At 43.1% G+C, this 16,111-nt stretch overlaps 1 protein-coding gene across 2 annotated transcripts in view; it reads right to left on the bottom strand.

The window, feature by feature from the left end:
* The window catches only part of RAB11FIP4 (RAB11 family interacting protein 4), a 171,365-nt gene that overhangs the window by 13,412 nt on the left and 141,842 nt on the right, over positions 1–16,111 (bottom strand). For both annotated transcript variants that reach the window (XM_060203996.1, XM_060203997.1), the window contains 2 exons: positions 5,922–6,154; positions 102–296 (listed from right to left, as the gene is read on the bottom strand). In XM_060203996.1, coding sequence (XP_060059979.1) covers positions 102–296; positions 5,922–6,154 — 428 coding nt within the window. The remainder of the gene's footprint in view (positions 1–101; positions 297–5,921; positions 6,155–16,111) is intronic.

Consider the following 16,111-nt stretch of genomic DNA (forward strand, 5'->3'; position numbering starts at 1 on the left):
CTCGAATCCCAGGAGCAGCACCATGTAGCCTCTGGGATTAGGCTGGGTTGGTTCTGCCACTTATCCTGGACCCCAAACTCCATTCCAGACCAGGGAGTCACCTAGAAGACACTGAAGATCCCAGGTCCGAGTAGACGTTTGTCCTGGTTTCATCATCAGGGCAGGGGCTGCTGGGGGCACAGTCCACATCGTCGCCCTCCCCGTAGTCTTCAAACTGCTCCTCGTTGCTGATGAGCGAGGTGGTGGAGTGTGTGGAGAGGTCTGATGTTGTCATGGAGGGAGTGTGGACCAGGGACCTGGGGACCAGAAAGTGTTGTTAGGAGACGGGAGCCCTGTTGGCAGGTGTGGGGAGAAGACCAGCAGGGCTTCCAGGAGGCCAAATGCACTCCAGCACCTCTATCAGGAGACTCATTAAGTTTGTACCTCTCGACCTGCCAAGGCCACTCTGGGGACAGTATCCTAAGGGAAATATCTCTGCACAGAAACTTTTAGCATGGGAGTTATTTAAACCCATGTTACTATAGAGCAGCATAACAAAGTTACACCCTAATGGTTTACCTACAGGTACATTAAATAATAGCTATAGGAGTAGGGCACCAAAGTAAAAATCTCTGGGTTGAGGGTGAGGATGGATGTTTGACTTCACTGGGGTGGGCTGGAGTGGGGGGCAGGGAGAACAGGATGGGACACAGTCTTTTGGTAGTGGGAAGGATGTTTATGTACTCTCCTATTAACCTGTAGTCATATAAACCACTATTTATATTAATATACGAGGGGTAAAAATTGATTGAATGTCTCAAACTTTTTAATGCACATAGACTTGAGTCTTTGAAATGCTGACTCTCTTAAAAGCTTAGACCAGGGCGAACAGAAGCAACTAGTGGCATTACTCTATAAGACACAGCTATATACAAATAATGTCAAATGACATAAACTATGGTGATGTTGTGTATGATACAACAAATCCTAACAAAGGGATTTTCAAAGTTAACCCAATTGCCAAATAATATGATTAAAGCAATAACTATCTATTGCCTTCTTAAACCCTAAGACAGCAGGAAACTCCCACTTCCTCTATAGAGCCTATTATTTCCCCCAGTCCTGGAACCTCTAGGGTGGGGGCCACTTTTCTGCATGCTTCTCCTAATTCATACCAAATGATATTGCATCCGCAGATTCAGATTACCACCTCAGCATGCTTCACTTCAGACTGTGTCCAGAGATGTCAGGCGTGCAATGACAACCCTTCAGCTTCATTACTTGGGTGAGACCTTTCTTTTCATAGGATTCTCTAATTCTATTTCAGGTGGTTCACTTCCTAACAAAGCCCCAAAACCTAGAGATAGACCAGGTCCAATGAGACAGGGTATATGTTCACATGTATCCATAAATTAGGGCAAAACAGATACCTGAAAGCAAAAGTGCACAATAGTCTGCAGTGAGTCAGTATACTCAGCAAGCAAGTAGAAAGACCTAAAAAGACATCATAAAGCTCCTAAATGAAATAGTGTCTACTTAGACATAGATACCCTCTCCTCACCTACCTCCTATATTACACTTCCCTCAGTCACTCCAAAGCTAACCTTATCAAAACAAGGACTTCAAAAGCTGAATACGGGCAAGAGACTGGCAGACTTTAACGATGACTCTTTAATCACTATCAGGCCACCCCATCATCTGGGGCCCTAGTCAGGGAGTCCTGAGATTCCCACACAGACATGATGGGCCTAGACCTCGAACAGATCCCTCTCTCCATTGTCACTGGTCATCTCCATCAGGAACAACACAATAGACCTCTTTGTGGGCCACCACAGGACCTTGCCCTCAATGTAGATTAACAATGGCAGAGAATGTTCCATCCTCCTAAGGGAGGCTGGATGACATACTCTATCTACCACCTGAGGAAGATGGGTCCTGAAATTGGGGCAGCTTGGAACATTCCTACTCATGGCCACAGAATGTGAGCTTAGATCTACAGGAATGCAGAGGTCACATAGGCTCCTAAGCTGAATATGGGCCCCAGATCACATTAAACCAATGGTGTTTACAGTCCACAACATTTATACACCTTTCCCATATGTGGGAGCTACTCTCTTTCCTGATCCAGCTTTCTGGTCCTTTTTCCAGCCATGACATCATCTCCCCAGACAATAACTTGGATCCACCTGCATATCAGATGTCAGGCACAAAAAAAAAAAAAAAAAAAACACACACACACACACACACACACACACAAAAAAAAAAAAACCTAGTATAGTCATGGGCCCTCTGGAATATAACTAAAATAGGTCAACTAGCTATTTTCAAAATGGAGACCTCAAATCTTCATCTACACTATTCCAGCCTTTAGGTTCATGATTAGTCAACAATTTGATTGGCTTTATGTGTTAACTCTTTTTTTCAGCCACCAGGTTCCAGATGCTACCATGATGCCAACTGGACTTCCCTGGGCAGACGATCCCACCAATGTGTCCTGGAGCCCCAATTCCCCAGAGCTCTGCCCCACCAGGGAAAGAGAGAGACAGGCTGGAATATGGATCAACCTGCCAATGCCCATGTTCAGCAGGGAAGCAATTACAGAAGCCAGACCTTCCACCTTCTACACCCCATAATGACCCTGGGTCCATACTCCCAGAGGGATAAAGAATAGGAAAGCTATCAGTAGAGGGGATGGAATATGGAGTTATGGTGGTGGGAATTGTGTGGAGTTGTACCCCTCTTATCCTATGGTTTCTGTCAGTGTTTCCTTTTTATAAATAAAAATTTTTTAAATTAAATTAAAAAAAGAAAAAAATAGTAGCTAGAATTCTAAAGGACAATGTATCCCTAGGTTCATAGCTGCATTATTCTAATAGCCAAAATATGGAATGAACCCCATATTCAAATTTACTTGCAGACTCTAAAAACAATGGCAGAAATCAAAGGATGAGTATAGGAAGAGGGTTTTACTTGGTGTGATGACAAGAACTGTGATGATGGGTGTGTTTAGTTGTATATACACCCAAGTTCAATCACCAACACCACAATAGACTAAAGCTGAGCCATGCTATAGTATAAATAAATATATATGTTTATTATTTAAAAAGCTGTACATATACGTGTGTGTGTGTGTGTGTGTGTGTGTAAAACAGTGGGGGTAGATAACATAATGGTTATGCAAAGAGACTCTCATGCCTGAGGCTCCAAAGTCCCAGATTCAATCCCCATAGCACCATAAACCAGAGCTAAGCAGTGCTCTAGGAAAAAAAAAAAAAAAAAAAAGAAAGAAATCAAGGTGTGAAACCAAATACCCCAAATTTTTATGTTGTAAACCTGTAAAATTTTAATTAATTACAGCTATTAAATTATAGAATATATCAGTAATTAAATTGTGGAATATTAAATCCTTGGAAGGTTTATAAAAATATTGGTAGCAACGGAAAAATTCATATAAAAATTAGATATAAACATTCAGTTATAGTCAGACTAGACTTGTAAAAGGTCTACAATGAATCAGAAGCAGGAGGGAATAATTAAGTGCTATCAGGGTTTGGGACTGGCTGGTAGGACTCTGAGTAAAGGAAGCTGTTTTCCCTTTTCCCACTTTTCTCAAGATCTGTTTTACTAGTTTCTACTCCTTTGTTAATAAAATGAAATTTAAAAATAAAACAGCAGGGGCCAAGGATGCAAGCTCAGTGGTAGAGAGCATGCCTTGTATGCATGAGGTCACAGTTTGAGGCCTGCCCCCCACCCCCCAAATAAATACCATTTTTAAAAACAGCAATGAGCTACCAGGCAAGACACTTACTTCAGGTATTCTAGCCCAAAGGCACCATCTAGTCCCAGAGAACATAGGTCACAGATCCTTAGCCTGGGGCCTCTGTTGGGTGAACTCCATGTGGCCTGTGGCAGACCTCAGGCTGGTGGAGTCCTGCTTACAATCTGACAACACTAAGAAGTGCACCTCACCATGTGTGGAATTTCAGCTCCCCTTCAGTCACTGTGTGTCACTTCTGCTCATTGCTATTCATTATTTAGGGCTTACCTAACACAAACTTCCTCATTCAAATGGGGGAACAGTAAGGGGGGAGGGAGGAGTACATGGTGGTATAGAGGGGATGGGCAGTGGTGTATCCAGTTGAGCATTACCAAGCACAAGGACCTGGGTTTGAGCCTCCACTCCCCACATGCAGGGGGGACGCTTCATGATTGGTGAAACAGGTCCTTCTCACTCCCTATCATCCCTCCTCTCTCAATTTCTCTCTGTCTTATCAAATAAAATAGAAAGGGAGTGGGGGTTGAAAAGATGGCCACCAGGAGCAGTGGATTCGCAATGCCCACGCTGAGCACCAGTGATAACCCTAGTGGCAATTAAAAAACAAAAGTTTAAAAAAAAAAAAGTGTTACTATAGAGCAGGCTTATTGATGCCTCCACTCTAGTCTACCTAGTAATGCATCCATCTGACCTCAGGCTCTTTAGACCTTCAGGTTGCACTAATCACACACCTCAGTTCTTTCTCTTATAAATTTACTAAAGCTCTTGGCACCCACAGCTGGCAGCCTCCCAGTGCCTGGTCCCAGAAACAATGGGAACTATCAAGTGGCAAATGATTAGTCACAAGGTTAAGTGGTCTGATGGCTGTGGCCATCTGTCCTTGGGCTAATCGGGGACAGGTACACCACTCCCTGGATGCTACAGAGATAGACAACTCCCGACGGCCCTTAGAGAACAGCATGATTCCCAGCACCCCAGGTTTGAGTACCCCCACACTGAGAAGAGAGACTAAGTTGAACTGAAAGAAACTGCTTTTTGAAGGTCAACAAAAATGAAGAGACAGGGCAGTGGTGCACCTGGTAGCATACATGTCACCATGCATGAGGACTCAGGTTCAAGTCCCCAGTCCCCACCTGCAGGGAGAGGAGCTTCAGGAACAGTGAAGTGATGCTGCTGGTCTCTCTGTCTCTCCCTCTTTCTCCCCATTTCTCTCAGCCTCTGTCAGGGAAGGAAAGTAAAATGGCCAAGAGCAATGAATTAACATTCAGGCATCAAGCCCCAGCAATTATGTTGGTGGTCAAAAAACTTGACAATCTCATATGGCTCAGCTGATACCAAAGCCATCCTCCCACAGGATCTCTATCTGACCAACATCACCTCCTGACATGCGGCTGCCCCTTCTGCTATAGAGGTGCTGCCCATCGCCCCACAAGCACTGTCCCCTCCCTCCAGAGAGTCAGTGGAGGCTGGCAGGGAAGGGACCCCCCCCTGCTGACATAAACCTAAGGACAGTCTTGTCTCCACCGGGGATTCACACAGTCTTATTACTGTCTGCTTGCTCTCAATGCAGCACCAGGGAATGAATCCAGGGACATGCGCACATGTGTGGTACCACCACTATGAGGCCTCCCCAAGGCCATTTTTTTTTCATTCTTTATTTTAGAGACAGAGAAGAGGGAGAGGCAGAGAGAGAGGGGAGGTACCATTGCTTTTAAATACTTCTCATCATAAGACTGTATGAGCAATAAAGAAAATACAGGAGACACAGCAGAGTAGATAAGAAGTAATTAAAAAGGGCAATAATCCCATCCAGAAAAAGCTGCTTATTTTCCTGGTATACTTTCTCTAGGCATTTCCTAAATTGTGGTTGTTGTTTTCATTTTAAACAAAACTAACATTATACAAACCTCATGAACATCTTTGTAATGTTTTTAAAAAACAGAGTTCATATACTCCATACAATAAAGAGCCAATGAAAACCTGACTCTGCACTGGCTGCCTAAAGTAACACTAAGGTGGCTTTTAATTTGTTCCTATTTACAACACTTGAGAAATGACGTCTGTGGTGCAAATCCTATGTGTTTCATTTACATCCCAGGAGTCACTCCCCAGAGTTGCATCTCTGGGTCAGGAGGTACCCCCATGGAGCTCCAGAGTTTTAACTCACTTGTCCTCTGGCAGGAAGAGGCCCCCAAGGCCTCCATCCTTCTCCTCGGCAGAAATCACGACCGAGCACTCCAGGCTCTGGGTGCTCTCCATGGGGCTGTCCATCATGTCCAATTCCAGGGGGGCCTCGAGTGGGGCCAGTGTCATAGCCTCCTCTTCGTCCTCAGGAAAGAAGCTGGGCTCCCTGGGGATGAGCTCGCCATCAGTAAACACAGGGCCTGGCACCTCGATGCCCTGGGAAAAACAGAAGGGGACAGAATAGGTGAGGCTAGTCCCAGAACTTTGATGACAAGAATGGTAGTACAGTCAGAGATGGCAGGGACCGGGGTTCAGGCAGACCACCCAGATCCTGACTATTCAAACATGAGCATCACCAGACTTGAGGGGCTCTTACACTGGCTGCCTCATGAGACCATCGATAAGTCAGAACCCCAAAGGACAGCCGTGTGTGAAGGGCCACGATCAGGCCAGTCACATGGTGCACCACAAAGTCTGCCCAGGAAGCTGAGTGACTTGGAGAAGGCTTCACAGTGCCTGCACGTGTGGCTCTGCCTGTCAGGACCTCTCTGAACCTGGACCCCCCCCCCCCCAACACCCGCATGTTGGAAAGTGGCAATGGGGTCTCACACAAGCACTGTGTAACAGTGAATAAATCTCAGCCCCAGCCACTCAGAGAGCAACACTACCAGGCCTTTCAGTTCCAATCTTTAGATGAGTAGAGTACATGCCCATGAGCAGCACAAGCCCAGCACAGTGCTGGTGAGCCATGAAGACATGCTAGACCTTCTGCTGAACCCGTTTGTAGGAGACAAGCCCCTATATTGAGTTTACCCATCTGAGGGTCAGCTCTCTGCCACCCACTTCTCAGAGCTACTTTGCCTCCTGGGCGGCACTGCTTCTACCGGCTCCCATCTGAGGCACCAGCCGATTCCTGGCTTCTCTGGTCAGCTCCTCAGCCAGGATGGGCAGGGCCACCCTCCTAGCTCCCAGGCTACAGGGTGGACACCAGTGAGGAGGGCTGCATCACGGTCATTCGAGGAAGGAGGTAGGTGACAGGCATGGATGGCTGTGCCTACCCAGCTGTCTGCTGCTACTGTTGAGCAGGCAGCCCCGGGGGGTTCGATCCCCACCAGGATACCCCTACCCCTGAGCTAAGAATTGAGGGTGATTAATGAGCCAGGCACTGGTTGAGCACTTGGGCCTCTCAACAGCTCTTCAGGACAGCTTTTCTTATTTATGTAACTTCATGAAAGAGCAAAGACAGATGTCTACACCACCATACTGCTCAGTTCTGGGCTGTGGTAGTACCTACCAGGGGTTGAACCTGAGGCCTCAGGCATGCAAGTCCTGTGTTCTCACACTGTCTCCCCTCAGGACAGGTTTTCTAGTCCACATCTTGCTAACTGTGAAAATGAAGGCTGAGAGGGTAACCAGCCAGTAGACTCACCTGCCTCTGACCACCACATGCTGGGGGCCAATTATCCACTTATCAGTGTAACCCTCCCCAACACACATACAACACACATATACACTTGCTGGATTTTCAAACTACACAGTGACGAGCACAGCAAGCATTACAGGGACATCACTATGAAACTGCAACTGTCACACCTTGACTGCTTCCTAGCCCAGCAGGACACTCCCTGGGCTAGTGCTGAGACAGGCAGTGGAGCAACCTGCTCTGTCCCTACGCCCATGAGCCCTTCACTGACTGGGGGCGAGGGAGGGGGCGTGCACACACACAACACAGCAGCCCTTCCAGTGGCCTGCTTTGTGGCTGACGTGAGCTCTAGGCTACCTTTGCAAGTGAGCATTTCTTTCTTCTTTTTTTTAAAATTTATTTCTTTATTGGGGAATTAATGTTTTACATTCAACAGTAAATACGATAGTTTGTAAATGTATAACATTCCCCAGTTTCCCATTTAACAATACAACCGCCACTATGTCATTTATCATCCTTCATGGACCTGTATTCTCCCCACACACCCACCCCAGTCTTTTACTTTGGTGCAATACGCCAATTCCATTTCAGGTTCTACTTGTGTTTTCTTTTTTTTTTTTTTAATTCTTTTTTAATTTAATTTTATTTTATTTATTCCCTTTTGTTGCCCTTGTTGCTTTATTGTTGTAGTTATTATTATTGTTGTTGTCATCGTTGTTGGATAGGACAGAGAGAAATGGAGAGAGGAGGGGAAGACAGAGAGGAGGAGAGAAAGACAGACACCTGCAGACCTGCTTCACCGCCTGTGAAGTGACTCTCCTGCAGGTGGGGAGCCGGGGCTCGAACCAGGATCCTTATGCTGGTCCTTGTGCTTTGCGCAACCTGCGCTTAACCAGCTGCGCTACAGCCCGACTCCCATACTTGTGTTTTCTTTTCTGATCTTGTTTTTCAGCTTCTGCCTGAGAGTGAGATCATCCCATATTCATCCTTCTGTTTCTGACTTATTTCACTCAACATGACTTTTTCAAGGTCCATCCAAGATCGGCTGAAAACGGTGAAGTCACCATTTGTTACAGCTGAGTAGTATTCCATTGTGTATATATACCACAACTTGCTCAGCCACTCATCTGTTGTTGGACACCTGGGTTGCTTCCAGGTTTTGACTATTACAAATTGTGCTGCCAAGAACCTATGTGTACACAGATCTTTTTGGATGGATGTGTTGGGTCCTTAGGATATAACCCCAGGAGAGGAATTGCAGGATCATAGGGTAGGTCCATTTCTAGCCTTCTGAGAGTTCTCCAGACTGTTCTCCACAGAGGCTGGACCAATTGACATTCCCACCAGCAGTGTAGGAGGGTTCCTTTGACCCACACCCTCTCCAGCATTTGCTGCTGTTACCTTTTCTTTTTTTTTTTTCTTTTTTTTTTTATCTTCATATTTATATTGTAAAATCTTACGAGCAGATTGTTTACTTTCCCAGTTTTAGATTGGGGCATATTATCTTTTTTTTTTTTTAAGAAAGGATTAATTAACAAAACCATAGGGTAGGAGGGGTACAACTCCACACAATTCCCACCGCCCAATCTCCATATCCCACCCCCTCCCCCGATAGCTTTCCCATTCTCTATCCCTCTGCTGTTACCTTTTCTGATGTATGACATTCTCACAGGAGTGAAGTGATATCTCATTGTTGTCTTGATTTGCATTTCTCTGACAATCAGAGACTTGGAGCATTTTTTCATGTGTTTCTCGGCCTTTTGGATCTCTTCTGTGGTGAATATTCTGTCCAAGTCCTTCCCCCATTTTTGGATGGGGTTATTTGTTGTCTTGTTGAGTCTGGCAAGCTCTTTATATATGTTGGTTATTAAACTCTTATCTGATGTATGGCAAGTAAAGATCTTCTCCCATTCTGTGAGGGGTGTCTTGGTTTGGGTAGTGGTTTCTTTTGCTGTGAAGAAGCTTTTTAATTTGATGTAGTCCCATAGGTTTATACTTGCCTTAGTCTTCTTTGTAATTGGATTCGTTTCATTGAAAATGTCTTTAAAATGTATGCGGAAAAGAGTTCTGCCAATATTTTCCTCTAAGTATTTGATAGTTTGTGGTCTAACATCCAAGTCCTTGATCCACTTGGAATTTACTTTTGTATTTGGTGAAATACAGTGATTCAGTTTCATTCTTCTGCATGTTTCAACCCATTGTTTCCAATACCATTTGTTGAAGAGACTCTGCTTTCCCCATGTAATAGTCTGGGCCACTTTGTCAAAGATTAAATGTCCATAGGTATGGGGCCTACAAGTGAGCATTTCTTTTGGTCTTTATAACCCCGTTGAATTGAGTCTTCCTCTCCCTCTTTGCAGCTGAAGTGACTTGGCTGGGGCAAGCGAGTATGGGAGTCACCAGTGACCATGTCCTCCCCACAGTGCACACCCTGCTCTCAGAAGGCAGGAAGGGGGCCAAGTGGATATCGGTATCCAAGTGGATATCAGGTGTCCAGTTTGGCCTCCCGCCAACTGGCATTAACCTCGCTGCACACACACAGGGGCCACGATTCAGGCAGGCACGCTGTGCAAGACACTCCGCTCACGTGAGCAGGTGGGGACTGCAGGCACCTTCTGACCCACATCACCACCCTAACTCCTATCTCCCAGTAGCTAGCCTAAGGTGGAAAGAGTGGCTGTGGGTGGGGCAGATACCCTGTAAGGGTTCCCCGACTCTAGTAAGACCCTGACCTCCTTGAGTATCCTTGAGTATATGATCATCCTTAGTCCATACTCAACAGAGCTTCCCCTGTCTTTTTTTTTTTTTTTTCCAAAACACTGCTAAGCTATGGCTTATGGTGGTGCTAGGAATTGAACCTGAGACTCTGGGGCCTTAGCCATGACAATCTTTTGCATAACCATTATATTATCTTGCCACTCCTCCCCCTTTTATTGCCACCAGCATTATCAGTGACTGCATGATGAACCTACTGTTCCTGTTGGCCATTTTTTTCCTAAAGACTATTTTGGTGATTCTAGATATTTTCTGATTCCAGATAAACTTCTATAGTTTTTGTTCTATTCTTTTAAAAATAATAATAACATATTATTTATTATTGGATAGAGACAGAGAGAAATTGAGAGGGGAGAGGGAGACAGCCCTGCTTCACCACTCGTGAAGCTTTTCCTCTGCAGGTGGGGACCAGGGACTTGAACCTGGGCTCTTGTGCACTTTATTGTGAGTGCTTAACACGGTGTGCCACCACCTGGCCCTGCTTTTGTTCTATTCTCTTAAAGAAATTTGGTGAAGCCTTGATGAGGGTTACATTAAATCTGTACATGACTCTACGTAGAATAGTCACTTTTGATTGTTAATTCTTCTGATCTATGAACATGGGATATCCTTCCATTTCTTTGTATCTTTTTTGCTATAATGAAGTATATATATTTATTTTATTTATTTATTTATTTTTTATTTTATTTTTTACCAGAGCATTGCTCAGCTCTGGCTTATAGTGATGCAGGGGATTGAACCTGGAACTTAGTGAAGTCACCTTCTTCATCTCATCTTGATGGAACTTAAAGGAATCATGTTAAGTAAGATAAGCTAGAAAAAGAAGGATGGAATAGCTGACTTCCGGAGGCGGAGCTACGAGCAGCAGATCGCTTTCTCTCCTCTCCGGGATCAATTAGGAATACCAAAGGAGACCACCCGGACCGAAACAAGACAGGACTAGAATGACCACAGAAACCCAGTAAATCACCCGTGAGTACAAACATGCGTGGCTGGTGACAGAGAGGAGAGAGGGGCCTAAGGAGAGATTAAGTGAATGCTAACAGTTCGACAGTTTGTCAGTGGAGACACCACCTCCAGTCTGCTCCACCAACAAGGGGACAGCTGAAGGGAGGAAAGGACTCCCCAGAGACTCACCAAGTGCAACTCTGAGTCTCCATTGCTACTACCCTCAGAATCTGGAGCAGCAACAGGGGACAGAGATCTAACCGGGAAACTCAGGAGAAGACCTATACCTCCATGGCATAGCTGAGGGGCTGTGAAAGTCTCTTTGCATAACCACTGGATTATCTCTGCCACACCCTGCTTTATCTCTTGGTCAGGAGTCAGTGATTAAGCTAAGAAGCCTATTGATAGTTTAAAAGCCCTCAGGCTCCCATAGCCTACAGGGAAAAAAAAAAAAGGCTTTTACACCACTGAGCTCCAACTCAGGGATTGAAAAAACTGTTAACATATATAAAATGGTTAAAACAACAAAAAAAAATATTGGAGACTCGAACCAGGACAAGAGTCCAGCTAAAAGTCCTCCAGAGGGTGAAGCACAAAACGAGTTCAACATCCAAACATTAGCTAAGGAAATAATAACAGGAGTGAGTAAAGAATTTGAAAAAATTGTAATCAGAAATGAAGGAACAACAAATGAGAATATGGAAGAAAATTCTAATTATCTCATGGTTATTAGAGAGCTGAAAGCTGAAATAGCTGAGATAAGAAGGCAACTAACTGAACAAGCTAAAACAGTATCAGAGAAGGGCAACAAAATAGATGAACTCCAGAAAGCAGTAGAGGGCAGAGAGAATAGAATCAATGAGGCTGAAGACAGAATTAGCAAGATTGAGGATGAATTAGAGACAACAAAAAAAGAAGTAAGAGATCTCAAAAAGAGATTAAGAGATGCTGAAAACAACAACAGAGTCCTATGGGATGACTTCAAAAGAAACAATATACGCATTATTGGCTTACCAGAGGAAGAAAGAGGAGAGGAAGAAAGCATTCTCCAGGCCATAATAGCTGAAAATTTCTCTAGTCTAGACAACACCAAAGACATAAAGATTCAAGAAGCCCAGAGGGTCCCAAACAGAATTAACCCAGACCTAAAGACACCAAGACATGTCATACTTAGATTGGAAAGGAATAAGGATAAAGAAAGGATCCTCAAGGCTGCAAGAGAAAAACAAAGAGTCACCTACAAAGGAAAACCCATAAGATTAGCAGCAGACTTCTCCATACAAACACTACAGGCCAGAAGAGAATGGCAAGATATCTATCGAGTGTTCAATGAGAAAGGCTTTCAGCCAAGAATACTATATCATGCTAGATTGTCATTCAGACTAGATGGAAGCATCAAAACCTCCTCAGACAAGCAACAGCTGAAGGAAGCAACCATCACCAAGCCTGCCCTGAAAGAAGTTCTGAAAGGTCTCCTATAAACAACCAGACCACCACAAATAGGACATATATCAAAACACTCTAAAACTCTACAAGAATGGCGTTAAAATATCTTCAATCTTTGATATCAATAAATGTCAATGGCCTGAATTCATCTATTAAAAGACACAGAGTAGGAAGATGGATCAGAAAACACAACCCAACAATATGTTGTCTACAGGAAACTCACCTAACTCAACTAGACAAACACAGACTTAAAGTGAAAGGATGGAAAACTATCATTCAAGCCAATAGCCCACAAAAAAGGGCAGGAACAGCTATTCTCATATCTGACATGATAGACTTTAAAATAGATAAGATTAAAAAAGATAGGAATGGACACTACTTAATGCTCAGAGGATCAGTCAATCAAGAGGACTTAACAATTATTAATATCTATGCACCCAATGAGAAGCCATCTAAATACATCAAACTTCTACTGAAAGAGCTACAGCAATATATTAACAGTAACACAATCATAGTAGGGGACTTCAACACCCCACTATCTCAACTTGACAGATCATCCAGGAAGAAAATCAGTAAAGACATAAGGGAGTTAAATGAAGAGATAGATAAACTAGAACTATTGGACATTTTCAGAGTCATTCATCCCAAGAAACTGGAATACACATTTTACTCAAATCCACATGGATCATTCTCAAGGATAGACCATATGTTAGGCCACAAAGACAGCATCAGCCTATTCAAGAGCACTGAAATCATCCCAAGCATCTTCTCAGACCACAGTGGAATTAAACTAACACTTAACAATCAACAAAAGATTAGTAACAGTGCCAAAATGTGGAAGCTCAACAGTACACTTTTTAACAACTTCTGGGTCAAAGAGGAAATCAAGGAAGAAATTAAAATGTTTCGAGAGTTCAATGGAAATGAAGACACAAGCTATCAAAATATTTGGGACACAGCTAAAGCAGTCCTAAGAGGGAAGTTCATAGCTATACAAGCACACATTAGGAAACAAGAAAAGGCACAAATAAACAGCCTGATTGCACATCTTAAAGACCTAGAAGAAGAACAACAAAGGAATCCTAAAGCAACCAGAAGGACAGAAATTACTAAAGTTAGGGCAGAAATAAATAACATTGAGAATAGGAAAACCATACAAAAGATCAATGAAAGTAAATGTTGGTTTTTCGAAAGAGTAAACAAAATCGACAAACCTTTAGCCAGACTCACAAAACAAAAAAGGGAGAAGACCCAAATAAATCGGATAGTAAATGAAAGAGGAAATATCACAACAGACACTGCAGAAATTCAACATATCATGCGAGGCTTCTATGGACTACTCTATGCCACCAAGCTAGAGATCCTGGAAGAAATGAATGATTTCCTAGATACCTACCAACTTCCAAAACTAAGTCAAGAGGAAGTGGATAACATGAACAGGCCCATCATAGCTAATGAAATTGAAACAGTTATCAAAAATCTTCCCAAAAATAAAAGTCCTGGACCAGATGGTTTTACAAATGAATTCTACAAAACCTTCAAAGAAGAACTAATACCTCTACTTTTAAAAGTCTTCCAGAAGATTGAAGACACTGGAATACTCCCTGCCAGCTTCTATGAAGCCAACATCACCCTGATACCAAAAGCAGACAGGGACACAACCAAAAAAGAAAACTACAGACCAATATCTGTGATGAGCATAGATGCGAAAATATTGAACAAAATTCTAGCCAACCGGATACAGCAGTATATCAAAAAGATTGTTCATCATGACCAAGTGGGGTTTATCCCAGGCATGCAAGGTTGGTTTAATATACGTAAGTCAATCAATGTGATCCACCACATCAACAAAAGCAAGACCAAAAACCACACGGTCATATCAATAGATGCAGAGAAAGCCTTAGACAAAATCCAACATCCCTTTATGATCAAAACACTACAAAAAATGGGAATAGATGGGAAATTCCTGAAGATAGTGGAGTCTATATATAGCAAACCTACAGCCAACATCATACTCAATGGTGAAAAACTGGAAGCATTTCCCCTCAGATCAGGTACTAGACAGGGCTGCCCACTATCACCATTACTATTCAACATAGTGTTGGAAGTTCTTGCCATAGCAATCAGGCAGGAGCAAGGAATTAAAGGCATACAGATTGGAAGAGAAGAAGTCAAACTCTCCTTATCTGCAGATGACATGATAGTATACATGGAAAAACCTAAGGAATCCAGCAAGAAGCTTTTGGAAATCATCAGGCAATACAGTAAGGTGTCAGGCTATAAAATTAACATTCAAAAGTCAGTGGCATTCCTCTATGCAAACACTAAGTTAGAAGAAATTGAAATCCAGAAATCAGTTCCTTTTTCTATAGCAACAAAAACAATAAAATATCTAGGAGTAAACCTAACCAAAGAAGTGAAAGACTTGTATACTGAAAATTATGAGTCACTACTCAAAGAAATTGAAAAAGACACAAAGAAGTGGAAAGATATTCCATGTTCATGGGTTGGAAGAATTAACATCATCAAAATGAATATATTACCCAGAGCCATCTACAAATTTAATGCTATCCCCATCAAGATCCCAAGCACATTTTTTAGGAGAATAGAAAAAATGCTAGAAATGTTTATCTGGAACCAGAAAAGACCTAGAATTGCCAAAACAATCTTGAGAAAAAAGAACAGAACCAGAGGCATCACACTGCCAGATCTCAAACTGTATTATAGGGCCATTGTCATCAAAACTGCTTGGTACTGGAACATGAACAGACACACTGACCAGTGGAATAGAATTGAGAGCCCAGAAATGAGGCCCCACACATACGGACATCTAATCTTTGACAAAGGGGCCCAGACTATTATATGGGGGAAGCAGAGTCTCTTCAACAAATGGTGTTGGAAACAATGGGTTGAAACATGCAGAAGAATGAAACTGAATCACTGTATTTCACCAAATACAAAAGTAAATTCCAAGTGGATCAAGGACTTGGATGTTAGACCAGAAACTATCAGATACTTAGAGGAAAATACTGGAAGAACTTTTTTCCGCATAAATTTTAAAGACATTTTCAATGAAACGAATCCAATTACAAGGAAGACTAAGGCAAGTATAAACCTATGGGACTACATCAAATTAAAAAGCTTCTTCACAGCAAAAGAAACCACTACCCAAATCAAGAGACCCCTCACAGAATGGGAGAAGATCTTTACATGCCATACATCAGATAAGAGTTTAATAACCAACATATATAAAGAGCTTGTCAGACTCAACAACAAGACAACAAATAACCCCATCCAAAAATGGGGGGAGGACTAGGACAGAATATTCACCACAGAAGAGATCCAAAAGGCCGAGAAACACATGAAAAAATGCTCCAAGTCTCTGATTGTCAGAGAAATGCAAATCAAGACAACAATGAGATATCACTTCACTCCTGTGAGAATGTCACACATCAGAAAAGGTAACAGCAGCAAATGCTGGAGAGGGTGTGGGGTCAAAGGAACCCTACTGCACTGCTGGTGGGAATGTCAATTGGTCCAACCTCTGTGGAGAACCGTCTGGAGAACTCTCAGAAGGCTAG

This window comes from Erinaceus europaeus, chromosome 12 (assembly GCF_950295315.1).
Source record: "Erinaceus europaeus chromosome 12, mEriEur2.1, whole genome shotgun sequence".
Taxonomy (NCBI): domain Eukaryota; kingdom Metazoa; phylum Chordata; class Mammalia; order Eulipotyphla; family Erinaceidae; genus Erinaceus; species Erinaceus europaeus.